Consider the following 14,681-nt stretch of genomic DNA (forward strand, 5'->3'; position numbering starts at 1 on the left):
TTTCCATAAATTATCAAATGTGAAGCAAGGAAGTGTTGACAAAAAATACGCATCTCGCATACTCTTTGGTTTTTGGTTCAGTTGGATATTATTCAAAAGAAGGATAACTTAACTTTGCAATCAATTGTTGATTGTTACAAATGTAAAAATTTTACTACATCTTCACACAATTCTCCACTGCATAATTTATTACAACCACATATGTACATATAAAGCTTGTGGTCGTGGTCACAAATATGAATATTTTCACTATTTGTCACGTTACTGATTAATGAATACTGTTTTGCCAGAATATGTACATACATATATGTATGTACATACATATATGTACATAACGGGTGATTTTTTTGAGGTTAGGATTTTCATGCATTAGTATTTGACAGATCACGTGGGATTTCAGACATGGTGTCAAAGAGAAAGATGCTCAGTATGCTTTGACATTTCATCATGAATAGACTTACTAACGAGCAACGCTTGCAAATCATTGAATTTTATTACCAAAATCAGTGTTCGGTTCGAAATGTGTTTTATCGACAAATTTTGTTCAGCGATGAGGCTCATTTCTGGTTGAATGGCTACGTAAATAAGCAAAATTGCCGCATTTGGGGTGAAGAGCAACCAGAAGCCGTTCAAGAACTGCCCATGCATCCCGAAAAATGCACTGTTTGGTGTGGTTTGTACGCTGGTGGAATCATTGGACCGTATTTTTTCAAAGATGCTGTTGGACGCAACGTTACGGTGAATGGCGATCGCTATCGTTCGATGCTAACAAACTTTTTGTTGCCAAAAATGGAAGAACTGAACTTGGTTGACATGTGGTTTCAACAAGATGGCGCTACATGCCACACAGCTCGCGATTCTATGGCCATTTTGAGGGAAAACTTCGGACAACAATTCATCTCAAGAAATGGACCCGTAAGTTGGCCACCAAGATCATGCGATTTAACGCCTTTAGACTATTTTTTGTGGGGCTACGTCAAGTCTAAAGTCTACAGAAATAAGCCAGCAACTATTCCAGCTTTGGAAGACAACATTTCCGAAGAAATTCGGGCTATTCCGGCCGAAATGCTCGAAAAAGTTGCCCAAAATTGGACTTTCCGAATGGACCACCTAAGACGCAGCCGCGGTCAACATTTAAATGAAATTATCTTCAAAAAGTAAATGTCATGAACCAATCTAACGTTTCAAATAAAGAACCGATGAGATTTTGCAAATTTTATGCGTTTTTTTTTTAAAAAAAGTTATCAAGCTCTTAAAAAATCACCCTTTATATGTACATATAACCGCTTTTGTTTATTATGTGATACAAAAATGCAATCAACAAAATAGAGATATGTTACAAAGAAATAAAATCTAATTAGTGTTTATGCAGGAAACGGAATGTGTAAGTTACAGATCGAAATGCTTTTAGATTTTATGATATTAATGTGTATCAAACTAAAATAAAAACACACTTGTTTAGTAGACTGCCAATATTTCATAGTCAGCAATGACCCGATATGGGTATCGACTTCGGAATGTGATTTTTCGGTCCGGTGTAATATTGAATATGTTCGAAAATTTTAGAAATATGAGAAATCTGTATATTCGAAACAAGTAAAATGTCAAGAAATGTTAATAGGGGAGCCTGTAAATGCATGGTGGTATGGTGTTCTTATTCATTTCGTCCGTTATTTCCAACGCAATTTCAATTCAACTGAGTGGAGTTGAAAACTGTTAAGTACGCAACATTGGTAGTTCGTAAACCCAAAGAGGAATTTGGTTGATATAAGTATAATTGCTTTGCTGGCTGATGCCATTGGATGAAATTGCGCATTTAGAAATTTTCATTTTAATCTTAAGAATTTGTGAAATATTCCTTATTAATACTGTTTAATACCCACTGACAAGTTGGATATCAAAAATTAATTTCACACAAAGAGAGAATAAATCACGTAAAAATAAGAAATTTATTCAGCCCTATCACGCAATCCATCGTAGACTGTTTTTTCGGGAAAGTTACGAAACTGCTATCATGCAATTCGAACAGTTCCGAAAATAAGTTCGAAATTCGTAGAGTTGCATTCACTGAATTCACTCGGAACGGAAAATTTTTAAGTTTAGCGGAATTTTTGTACGACAGGTTTGTGCTAACGGAGAAATAAATTTCCATATGTGAGAGTCATGACTGCTGCCAGGAAACTGAGCATTCACATAACGTATTTTCATTTTATTGTCACATATCAGCAAAACATTGATTAAGATGTTTGAAATGCGAATTTGTCACCAAACTTACAATCATGGCATTGATACTAAAGTATCCTTTGCGGTTATAATAGAGAAACGTATCTTTAGTTGGAGCAACGATTTTAATATGTGTCCCGTCTACACACAAAATCGCGCCTGGAAATCCATATTTCTGAAAAAAAAACTTTTTCGCTTCACTTTTTTCAACGTTACTTAACTCGAGGTTTATACACTGAGGGCACAAATGGGACTGAAGCAATTCCAATACTTCTTTTAAGAAGCAACAAAATGTTGACTGAGCCATTGGAATATCGAAGTCTTTACCCACTCCTTGCTGATAGCCTCCTTCAACTAAAAACCGTAAAACCGAAGACAATCGATGAAGTAAAGATATAGATGACGATCTTGAAGAACTTGCATTCCTCTCTAGAACATCGAGGACATACGTAAAGGCCTTATTTAAGCGATAGTTTTTAATAAATCTATTTTAGAAAAATAATTTTAATAAAATTTAACAATGAATTTTTGTGGATTTTTGAACTGTACATTGTTTCGTCCACATCGAAAGGGTTGCTCTTGTCCCTCAGTGATTTCCGGTGAATTTTTAGATCACGCCGACTTCTCTCACTTTCTTCTTCAAGCAACATAAATAAAAACGTTAGCGAATACATATTTTGTTCGTAAAATCAATTTGAATATAAACGATTTCACTTTTATTAATCAAAATTTTAATTTTTTCTTTTACACAGCTGATTTCGAAATGTCAAAATTCGAAATTAAGTCTGGCAACAAAAATTTCGAATTCACATGAATTCAATGATAACAAATTTTGCGTATTCGTAGCGGACATTCGTATTCGTAGCTTCGCTACGATAGATTGCGTGATAGGGCTGATTAATTGCGAATATCTTTAAAGGTAAACGGGTTATTCCAAAAATAATATCTTCGATTGTCTTCCAAATTAAAAAATCCGCAAATTTATTAAAACAAAATCGCTTACAATGATATGTTAGCTACTGACAGTTGATTTATGTTCAATTTCTATACGTTTTTACGCAGCAGCTATTACAGAGTTGTTTTTTCGATCTTTCAATTTTCATAAATATGCCAGATGTGCATGTTGTGTGGTTGTTTACATTACCGAAAAAGCCCTAAGTAAAGTTGCAAATCGTAGTAGGAGTACTAATTTCATTTAATACGTATTTATCATGTTACGATAAGTTGAAACGAGTTACTAAAAGTTTTTTACTTAATATTAATCAGCTGCAAAGTAAAAGTGCACACTACACAATTATATTTGTTCAAACGAATGAATAGATATCGTTTTAAATTTATTTACGACGATAAGTGAAAAAAGACACAGGCTTAGTACGAAAATATTTAAATAACTAACAATTTTTTTGTATGACTAATTATAATATTTGTTTAATAATTATATTAAGCCTCTAGAATACGAGTGTTTTTTTTTATTAAAATTGTTTAAACAATCTTTGAGTTTTGATTTTTTTTTTGTTAAGGCAAAATAAGCTTAGAAGAGGTGCAGAATTTGGCATGACGGTAAATTGTCTCGGACTAGCCCTGTTGTTGAATATATACAATATTTAGATATGGATAGTTGGTCAGTAGGGTAATCTGGCCTGTTTTTTGAAATTTTTTTCATAAATTTTTTTATTCTATACTTGAAATTTTTTCACATATCATGAGGAATATCGTGGAGTGCAAAAACAATTTTTTTCGGAATTTTTTGATGACATCAGTCGGGGGAAATGGCTGAGTGAATGTGATGAGTTTTTTCATTGGCGAACACCATTTCTCATGTTTGGATCATCTGAAACACAAAAATCCAATTTAGTCTTACAAAGTACGTGAACTGTTATCATTCCTATTAGAATCATGACAAAATGTTGATGAATAAAAAAGTAATTCACGTTTTTTTTTTTTCAAATCGGTTGAGTATTTCGACCGGAATCATATTCGCCCGTTTAAAGAGTGTTTTGAGCAAAACGCGTTTAAAGTTTGAAGTACTAAAGCAGCATACGAAGATGTGCACTCCGAGCGCTCCGTCGAGCGGTATTATTGTTTTTGGGCCTTTTTCGAAACCTTTCAATGGTAAAGTAGGGTTCTACATTAATTCTAATGGTATAAGGCAGGGAGATGTCCGAGCAAGCAAATAACTGCGGCAATATTGCGACAGTGTTTTCCTGCAGATACTCAGCAGATACTTATATTGCAACATTTTTGCGTCGAATACGATGCCTTGCTATACTGCCGCAGTGATTGAGACTCGAACATCCCCACATTTTTAGCCCGCAAAGTTAGCAAAGAGGGCTAGACGAGGGGAATATCAGTTTACGGAGGGAAGGGCATAAAAAGTGGCGAAAAAAATCAATTACATTCCTCCGTAACTTAATGTTCATCGCAGAATAGTTGCGGCAATACTGACATTGTTAACAAATTAAAGAGCGGAAGTTTACTTCGTGTCGGAATTGTACAGTTATGTGAACAAAGAGAGGTAAACATACTTTGCAGGTTTTAGAGTTTCGCATTAATATTTGTTTTTATTTACCTTTGCATGGTGGGAAATTCTAATCACTGTTAGGAAAAAATTATATAAGTTATATTTGTATCTAAAAACAATTTTATTTAACAAGGAAACAGCACATTTCAAAACTTCACAACACCTTATGGTTGTTCCTGTTTTGTTCACACCACTGTGCATGTGATAGATCAGTTAATGGTGGTGATCCAGTTGTAAAAATTCATTTTAGTTACAATTGGGAATGCTTATCTTCTTTATATAAATCTTCTGACCGTGTGTTTGCATTTGAACTGCTCCTAAACGGATGGACCGATTTTGATGAAATTTTTTGTGTATGTTCACGGAGATTCGAGAATGGTTTAGATTTACAATTTGGTCCACTGGAAAATGTTTTTTTAATTATTTTTTTCATTTTTAATCAATTGTTAATTTTGGAATGTTTGACCGATAGATGGCGCTATCATCGCAGTATCCAATATTCAAACCTTAAATTGACGTAAACGTGCATTTCGACTTGGATTGAAATTTTCTCCGTTTGGCGACTTTGGTATCATGCGTTCCGTTCCCGTTCAGTTCAACTTCGAAATTTACAATTCTGCCTATCATGCATTTCGATCGTAGCTCTGTTTTGCTAAGTTGCAATTTTGTTGGCGGAGAACTTTTTGTGTTTTTATTTTGCTGCGAAAATTTTATTATTTGCGTGATTTTATTTATCTTTCTAAAAATGTAAGTAAAACTTGTATTTAAAAGTTGTAAAACACAAGATATTTCCAGCTTTAGTGATGTTTTTCGACATGCTTTCAGGTCAAAAACAACAACACCAGAGCAATATGGAAAATTGGCAGATATGATGGAGAGTAAACTAGATATAGCCAACGGTTTCCACCAGCGTCCTAAAGAAGATGTGCAAGCTTTTTGGAAAGAGGTAGCATCAAATTTACTTGCCGTCGTCTCTTCCGCAAACGTATCTAGGAGATACTTGAATGCGTCCTTATACAGACGAAAGTTTTTTTTGAATCTAAATACGTAAACAAATTATAAGAAAAATTTCTACTTTCATTTGCAATTACTTACAGCCCGTCATTCATCTGGAAGGGATCGCACATATCTCGTAATCTTTTCCTTTCAATTCTCACCCCAGCATTCTGAGATGCGCTGCTCTCCTCCTCAACCAGTAATATCGCCGCGGATAAAGATTCCATAGTTACGTTTAATAAAAATAATAATATAAAAATTTTACTTTTATTTATTTTCTTAGAACAGCAGTAATTTGTGTATTTTTGCTTTGTTATGTTCCAGTTTCACATATTTCAAGGCAAACAGCTGATTTCGAAAGAATTATAGCTCTTCCTCTTCTTCTTTCAATCCAATTGCAACGCATGATACCTACTTTCGACTCCGGCGGAGCGTAGAGCGGGAACGTAATCGAAATGCATGATAGGGGTGATTGTGGACAGAGTTGTTCGTTCTTAAGTAATAAATTGGGTGATTCATACATCTATGGGTAGCTATAACATTTTTTTCATACCTGCTAACTATTGGAGGGGGTATCTTGACAGGCAATTTAAAATTACAAAAAGACTGGCATAAAAAAATAGCGGCATAACTGAAGTGTTGATAAAAAATTTGAGATGTACAGAAATCTTTTCGAAGCATTGCACGGAGCAATGCAATATTTAAACGGGAACGATGAATACATATGTATATGCGTACAATTTCAAACTGATCCTTCCTGAAAAATAATAAAAATGCTAAATATTGGGAATGGTAGAATAGAACTGCAATCAAATACACAGTGCAATGAATTAAAACTGGCTCATTTATCATTCGATGAATAATATACCACGGGCATCCCAAAAGACTGAAGGCCATAACTTTGCCAGCCGATTTTTTTGTCTTTCCACGCTTGAGAACCGTTTCTTAATATGCAGTCCACCAGGCTGACAATCGATTGGACTCGATTGATTTCACTGATGCACAGTCCAAATTCAATAGTATTTTTACCCCAAAAACCAATTCTTTCTTAACGCACGAAATGCTTTTTGATTCATTTTTGTTGCTTCATCAAAAATGCGATTATCCCTTAACTAATACTTATAATCTAACTAATAGAAATCATATAGATGGTATTAGTACGTAGGCTGCTATATATATTTCTGGCCTAGGTAACACTAAGTAATGCCAGGTGCAATCTGACATTTCCATTGGAAAGTTTGACATTTTTTAGCATAACATCACTCAGAACGTTTTGTCGTTTAATCGTGAATTGTTTTATTTACGGGGAATTAAAAAACTCATCTCGGCCAAAAAATGGATTTAACTCGTGAACATTTTCGTGCGATCATTTTTCACAACTTTCGACGTGGATTATCACGACAAGAGTGCATCGATGAACTAAAATCTTTGTATGGCTATGAAGCACCATCCTATAGCACTGTGAAAAACTGGTACAACGAATTCAATCGTGGCCGACGCTCGCTCAAAGACGAATTCCGTGAAGGTCGTCCAAAACCAGCCGTTGTGCCAGAAAACATCGATGCCGTACGTGAACTGATAATGCAAGACCGTCATGTAACATACCTTCAGATAGAGGCATGCCTATGCATTTCTTCCATCAGCATACATTCGATATTGCATGAATACCTGGCCATAAAAAAGGTTTGTTCTCGTTGGATCCCGCACAATTTGACAATCGCTCAAAAAAAGACTCGTGTGGATTGGTGTAAAGAAATGCTGAAAAAATACGATCACGGTGCTTCAAAAGACGTTTATAAGATCGTCACAGGTGACGAATCATGGGTCTATGCGTATGAGCCCGAAACAAAACAGCAATCGACCGTGTGGGTCTTCCAAGACGAGCCAAATCCAACGAAAGTTGTTTTTGGAAGAAGCACTTCGTAGCAAATGGTCGCCTGTTTCTTCGGCAAAACTGGTCATGTAGCGACTGTTCCGCATGAGCAACGTAGGACGGTCAATTCTCACACATCGGCTCAAACCAGAGCCTTTTTGACCGGCCAAAACGTCGAATTGATGGGTCATCCGCCGTACAGCCCTGACTTGACACCCAATGACTTCTTTTTATTCCCACACATCAAGAAAATAATGCGTGGTCAACGATTTTCGTCGCCAGGAGAGGCTGTTGAAGCATTCAAAAATCATGTTTTGGAGGTGTCTCAATCGGAGAGGAAAAAGTGCTTCGAAAATTGGTTTGAGCGCATGCAAAAGTGTATAAATCTTGATGGAGAATATTTTGAAAAAACAATAAAATCATTTTCGTTGATAAATATTCCTATTTTCATTATTAGGCCAGAAATATTTATAGCAGCCCTCGTAGTACTATCTATGTATCAGCCACAGTAAAACGTAAGCGGGTCCTCTAGTATAAATATATGATTTGTGATATTTTCAGTTTGGTTGTTTTACCAAAATATTCGAAGAATTGAGGTTTTTTTCTATAATTGTTTTGTTAAATTTTAAAAATCTAAGTTGCCTCTGGAAAAGTTTTAAAATAATAATATACGCTATAGAAAGGGAACACATATTTTCAAATATATAAGAAATCATCAAATAAAAATATATTTGCGCGGTATGGCATTATTCATTGAGAGTGGCTACGCACACAAATAGAATACAAACATCTTCGCACTTCGCTACGAGCGGCAAGCGTTTTGTTCTCGTTTTCATTCGAACAATGTTGCCATTACTCAATACGCATATGTATATAGTTTTGTACACATCTAACTTTTCAATTATAATTTTTCATAATATAAACTATCAAACTATTAAAACTAGTTTGTATATTTATAAATAATAGCATATACATAAGTTAATCTAAGAAAATTTCGAACATTTTTTATAATTACTACAGTATATCGAGATTAGCAACCCTGCGTTGTGAGAGAGCAATCTGCTAACTCGTTTCTGCGGGGAAAACCCCAATTCGTTGGAAATTCTATGGTAAGCGGGCGGTAGAAACGGTATTGGCTAATTATTTACATTGCGCTCTCATCAGATTCATTTGGGCATATGTGTTTGAAGAAACAGTGGTTCATAACCTGAAGTTACTATTGAAATTACTTTTTATAAGGAAGTTTAAAGAAATAACTTGGTTTGAAACTTTTTGCTTCGAAAATTATATCTATGTTTGGAAGCACATACACTTGTGAACAATTTTTTTCAATAATGAAATTAAACAAACATAAAATAAGAAGTAGGTTATCTGATTTAAATTTTGATACAATAATGCGCCTAGCTACAGCAAATGAGATTAAACATAGAATTTATTATGTCAAATACACTAAATTAAAGAATGTTATAAAGACATATTAAAAAAATTATTACTAATATAAAATATTTATTATATTTTTTGTTATTTGTCTTACATTTTGTAAATTTATAGTAGTTACAAAGAAACATAAAATTGTTAGGCAATTTTACAGTTATTACTCATAGTGCAACTTCCCATATATGCGCGCTTTCATTTGTAAACATGGTGTGGTAAAATACGTTGCTCTCACTTCCCTCTTCATGTTTGCCCGCGATGAGACCCTATCTAGCCCGCAAAATGTGCACTCGTGCCCGAACGGGCAATGCCACTGAGGGCTAATATGCCCACTCCTGGTATAAGGGAACAGAAAATGCCAAAAAAAAAAATTAAAAAAAGATTACCCTACTGACCCCTTAACTTCAGTTAGTCTTTTTTTATTAAAATTGCCATTATTAGTAATGCAGCCGAATATTACAAACAAAAATGCAAACTCAGTGATAGATAGTAGCTACATCTAATAAACCGGCTGGTATGGGTTTTAGGAAACAGGGGTGTCAATACTCAGTTGTTGAAAGTCAAATTCATCACTAAATTATTAATACATGTATTAACATAATTAAATTATGCCGTCTGCTATTTTTTTGATGCTGGGATCGAAATTTTAATAGGTTTCAGGTGTCAAGGAAACCAATTTTAACTGTTTTGCTTTCGAAAAAAAACTAAAATAATAAAATCGATGCAAATGTATTAATTTATTTCTTTAAAAAGTGACAGTCTACAAAAAGTGTAATTTTTTAATATACTAATACTCACTTTTGTTTGCTGTGGGTTTTATAAATTCAATATTTAAGTCCTTCGTATACGTAACAGTGAAATTAAAACTCTTTAATTATTGAATCAATGTTTTGATTCTTCATAAAATAGGCAATAAACCACATTTTTCTAGTATTTTTGTTTATTTTTCCATTATGAACTACTAACTTTTGCTTTGTAAGAAAACCTATGTCCAATAGGTTCTGTGTTCAGTTAAACACATTTTTAAGGGCTCTATTGGCAAGACAATACACTTAAGACGACATAAATTAAAAAAAGTTGTACGTACTTTATAAATATAAGTAAATAATACTATAAATTGATTATTATTACTTATACAGAGTATGTTTGGCACAAATTATTCACGTGTTTCTCGCTGGTAACTTGAAACAAAGGTATGCTCCTAAGTGGTCCTGTGTAATCTTCGTTTTTACTGAGATGTACGCTTCTACTATGAATCGATGACAACGGCTTACCCCAAAATTTTAAATGCTTTATTGTATTGTAATATGCAATCCTGTATAAATATAAATTTTCATTAAATTATTTATCAATTACAACTTTGAAAACGAATTAAATTAATTAATAAAGCCATAAATATCATATATCAATATGCTGCCTAGAGAAAGTATTACATTATTCGATTTTTAATTTGTTATTAGATTTGTTCGTCGGGACAGTCTTAACTTACATAATACCAAAGTAAAGCTGAAGCTACGTAACTCAAGTTAGCGTATTCGTACTTTTGACAAATGAGTAGCTCACTATTACGCATCTATAATTGCGCGAATACAGCTGGTTTTCGACAACAGAATATTAAATTGAATTTTACGAGGAGCTACGAGGGCTGTCCGATAAATAACCGACCTAACCATGATGCACGCGACTTTTTCAAATTTTTTTTTATTTTTCTACATAGTCTCCTTGTAACTCCACACACTTCTCCCAGCGATGCTCCCATCTCTGCAACCCTTCCAAATAGTACTTGGCGTCTTTGTCTGCAAAATACGAGTTCACGAAAGAGATTGCCTCCTCATTTGACGAAAATCTCTGGCCGTCGAGCGCAGTTTTAAGTTGAGGAAACAAAAACAAGTCGCTTGGTGCTAGATCCGGTGAATAAGGTGGATGGTCAAGCAGTTCGAACCGCAATTCGTGGATTTTCGCCATGGCGACTGTTGAGGTGTGAGATGGTGCGTTGTCTTGGTGAAACAAGACTTTCTTTTTTGCAAATGTGGCCGATTTTTCGAAATTTCTTCCTTTAGCTTCTCCAATAATGATTCGTAGTATGCTTCTGTTATAGTTTTTCCTTTTTCAAGATAGTCGATAAAAATAATTCCATGGCTGTCCCAAAAAACACTCGCCATCTCTTTCCCAGCCGCTTTAGGTTTTTTTGGGGCTGGTTCCATCTTTTCAATCCACTGTTTAGATTGGATTTTTGTTTCGGGCGTATAATGATGAATCCAAGTTTCGTCTACAGTTATCAATCGGCGCCAAAGCTCGGTCTTATTGCCTCTAAACTGAGCCAACAGAGCGTTGGAAATGTTCATGCGCGCACGTTTGTGGTCTAGCGTAAGCAAACGCGGCACCCAACGCGCGGACAGCTTTCTCATGCCCAAATCTTGGTTTAATATGTGACAAACAGTTTCTTTTGACATCTTCATAGTCTCAGCTATTTCCCTAACTTTAATCCGGCGGTCGTCTAGTACCAATTGATGAACTTTAGCGATGTTATCGTTAGTGGTTACAGTTTTTGGACGCCTAGGACGTTCATCATCTTCCAAGCTCCTGCGACCACGTTTAAATTCAGCTGCCCAAAATTTTACGGTGGTAAACGATGGTGCAGAGTCACCATACACAGAGTCCAACTCATCTTTGATTTGTGAAGGCGTATTGCCTTTCAAAAATAAAAATTTAATTACAGCTCGATATTCAATTTTTTCCATTTTGGGGAAATCACCGAAATAGACTCACAAAAACGACTGTCAACAGATAATTGCGCAAGATAAATTTCTGAAATTTTGGTGAGTAGCTATTATAATATGCACAATTTGAAGTAGAAACTTTTTTTTCAGATGTGCCGCTAGCTTCACGTTGAGGTCGGTTATTTATCGGACAGCCCTCGTATTGTCTATCAACAGCAGATGATTGTGTATATTATCAACACTTAATCAGGAAACTATTCAAGAGTAGTTGTCAACACTGTCTATTGATACATTCATGTGATTAATATATTTATAATCGTAATAATTGTACATAACTCTACACTTTTATAGATTGAGTGTTAAAAAATATTTAAGATCCTTTAAAATCTTACCTTCTCGAAAAACTGAGGAAATTAAATAATTTTACGACGAATATAAAAATTAATTCAGTTTTATTAAAGATAACTATTTTATAATCTAAAGGTCGTCATTATTAACCAATAATGGGGTAGGAATGATCATTTCCTTTTGTAGTGAGCTCCATAACTTAATATGTTTACGCAACCAAGGTTAAAAAATTCGACGAATAGAAGCATTCAAAAATCTAATTATCAAGTTTATTTTTCAGAATGTTCGCAAAATGGCCACAATATTTGAAGGACTCCTCAGCAATTGTAGAAACATTCATAGAAGTGATAATTATTGTGTGGTGTAGTTGGAACGTTATAAAGTTTTATTTGAGTCGTAAAAAAGTGTATCTTTAGTAAAATTATTGTAAACATGATTAATTCTCGGTTTGCTTCCTTGAAGACTTTTTAGGAAGGGGCCCGTTCGAAACCAACTGATAAAAAATTTTACGGGCTAGCGCCCGTACGGGACAAGTCGCCGGATAAATAAAAATTCCTGCAACACTCTGAAAGAATTTAACGCTAAAAGTTTTAACGGAAACAATTTTTTTTGGAATATTTGAAAAGAAAAAATCCATGATTCGACGAAAATTATGCGTTTTCATTTCATTAATATTTTTTTACAAAATATATAATTCAGAAATTTTTTATTAAAAAAAAACAGTGTATTAATTTACCTGTAACTCCTATTGCTTGCTGCGTATATAACTGGATTAATCACACTGGACGCCCAAGCCAATATTGATGCCATTATGTGAAACCAAGGATAACTTGTTTTTCTTTCGTCGTCCACTACATTTGCCAGCATCAATGGCAAAAAACAACCAAGAAAGCAGCCGAAAATAGAAACCATCATTACTGTTAACCTGTTATCCTCTTTTTGTTTTCTAGAGGTAAATACTGATTCATTCGATGCAACTTTATAATTGCGATGAGTTTCCATTTTTCTCTTTTGTCGCAAAACTGTCAGATAAATGCATGAATACGAAACTATTATAACAATGCATGGCAGAAGAAATCCAATCAAAAACAGAGTTTTTTTTATCGATTTTCCATCTTTTTTTAAAATTGTACATGAAAATGTAGCTTCATCAAGACCCATTTCTCCCCAAATTCCCAAAATAGGTGGTAGCTATAAGGAATATACAATTAATAAACTGGATTGAATTTGTTTTATTTATTTTATTTACATAAAGGGTGCGTTCGAGCCACGTAATAGTTACAGCAGCTCTGTTGCATATTTTACACTTCCATTTTGCAGATAAAAAATGGATTTTTCTGATTTATGTGTAAATTGAAGAATGTTAAAATACTAAATTACGCTAATGGCCCTCTTGTGGAATTCTTTTTTGGAGTTGAGAAGAAGAAGCATAGAACAACATGTAAATTGTAAATAAAACGTAAACACTTTTGTTAATTCGTGAAGTCCCCAGACTACTATAGTAAAATAGATTTTTTTTGGCAAAATTGTTCTTTTTTTTATTCAATATACATAAAAATTATTCCGTGCGCATCCTAAAATATAGACGCCATTACTCTGCCAACCGACTGCTTGCCTTTGCCTTGAAGCGCATTCATCATGTGCAGGCGGATGACTGTCGATTGGACTTCGTAGTGAAATGATGGAACCATGTTTCATCCATTGTCACATATCAACGCAAAAACTCGGATTTATTACGCTTAAACATCTTTACACGCTTCGAATTAACTCAATCGTCGTTGTTTTTGGTGAGCTTACGCAGCAACCACCCAAATATTCGCGAATTTTATGATGCATACATTCAGTTAATATTTTTTGGGGCCAATCCAAAATAATTTTGCGACTTTTTTGATGTTTTCGTCAGTAACAACCTCTTTGGGCGTCTACTGCGTTCACCATTTGCGGTGCTCATTTCACCACGTCTAAACCATCCATGATGGTTGATTACCCTTGGGTAGTGTAAGGAAACTAATCATCAAACCTACTGTTTCTCTCTTCAAAAAGCAATATTTTAGAACCAGGCAAAATTCCTTTTTATCCATTTTGTCACAATAACAAATATTAAATCTCTCAAAACGATATAATTTACAAACTAACGATCCAACAGCTGTCAAATTTATGCAAGCGCCTTTTGAGGCTTAGAGCTAACTAAGAGTGACATCGATTTAACCCTTAAATGCATGGTTTTTCCTTTTTAAATACCAAGTGTGTATTTGTAAGTGGCGCGCCAAGCTGTCAAATTATTAAAATTAAAAAGTGAAATGTCATATCATGAAAGTTTGCGTTCAAAAACCAACACAGATATTTTTAGCACCTAATAAAAGTAAAAAGTACTGTGTTTGAGTTACCGTTTAGAAATTATGTAAGGAAGAAAACACTGATGTATATATACATCATCATGCATTTAAGGGTTAATTGTAGTAGCCCCATCTATGTGTCATGTGACCTGTTAAGTGTAAGAATATGATTGCGATATAGTATCCAGTAGTATTTAAATAAAAAAAGATTCTGAAATTATCATTATTAT

The 14,681-nt window shown here is 34.3% G+C and overlaps 1 protein-coding gene across 4 annotated transcripts in view; it reads right to left on the reverse strand.

Annotated features, from left to right (window-relative positions):
• Nucleotides 1-9,965: 9,965 nt before the first annotated feature.
• Nucleotides 9,966-14,681, reverse strand: part of LOC105225884 (protein trapped in endoderm-1) — a 61,734-nt gene continuing 57,018 nt past the window's right edge. For all 4 annotated transcript variants that reach the window (XM_049454699.1, XM_049454697.1, XM_049454700.1 and 1 more), the window contains 2 exons: nucleotides 12,852-13,306; nucleotides 9,966-10,362 (listed from right to left, as the gene is read on the reverse strand). In XM_049454699.1, the coding sequence (XP_049310656.1) occupies nucleotides 10,179-10,362; nucleotides 12,852-13,306 (639 nt within the window). In that variant the 3' untranslated portion in view covers nucleotides 9,966-10,178. The remainder of the gene's footprint in view (nucleotides 10,363-12,851; nucleotides 13,307-14,681) is intronic.

This window comes from Bactrocera dorsalis, chromosome 4 (genome assembly GCF_023373825.1).
Source record: "Bactrocera dorsalis isolate Fly_Bdor chromosome 4, ASM2337382v1, whole genome shotgun sequence".
NCBI classification, from domain to species: domain Eukaryota; kingdom Metazoa; phylum Arthropoda; class Insecta; order Diptera; family Tephritidae; genus Bactrocera; species Bactrocera dorsalis.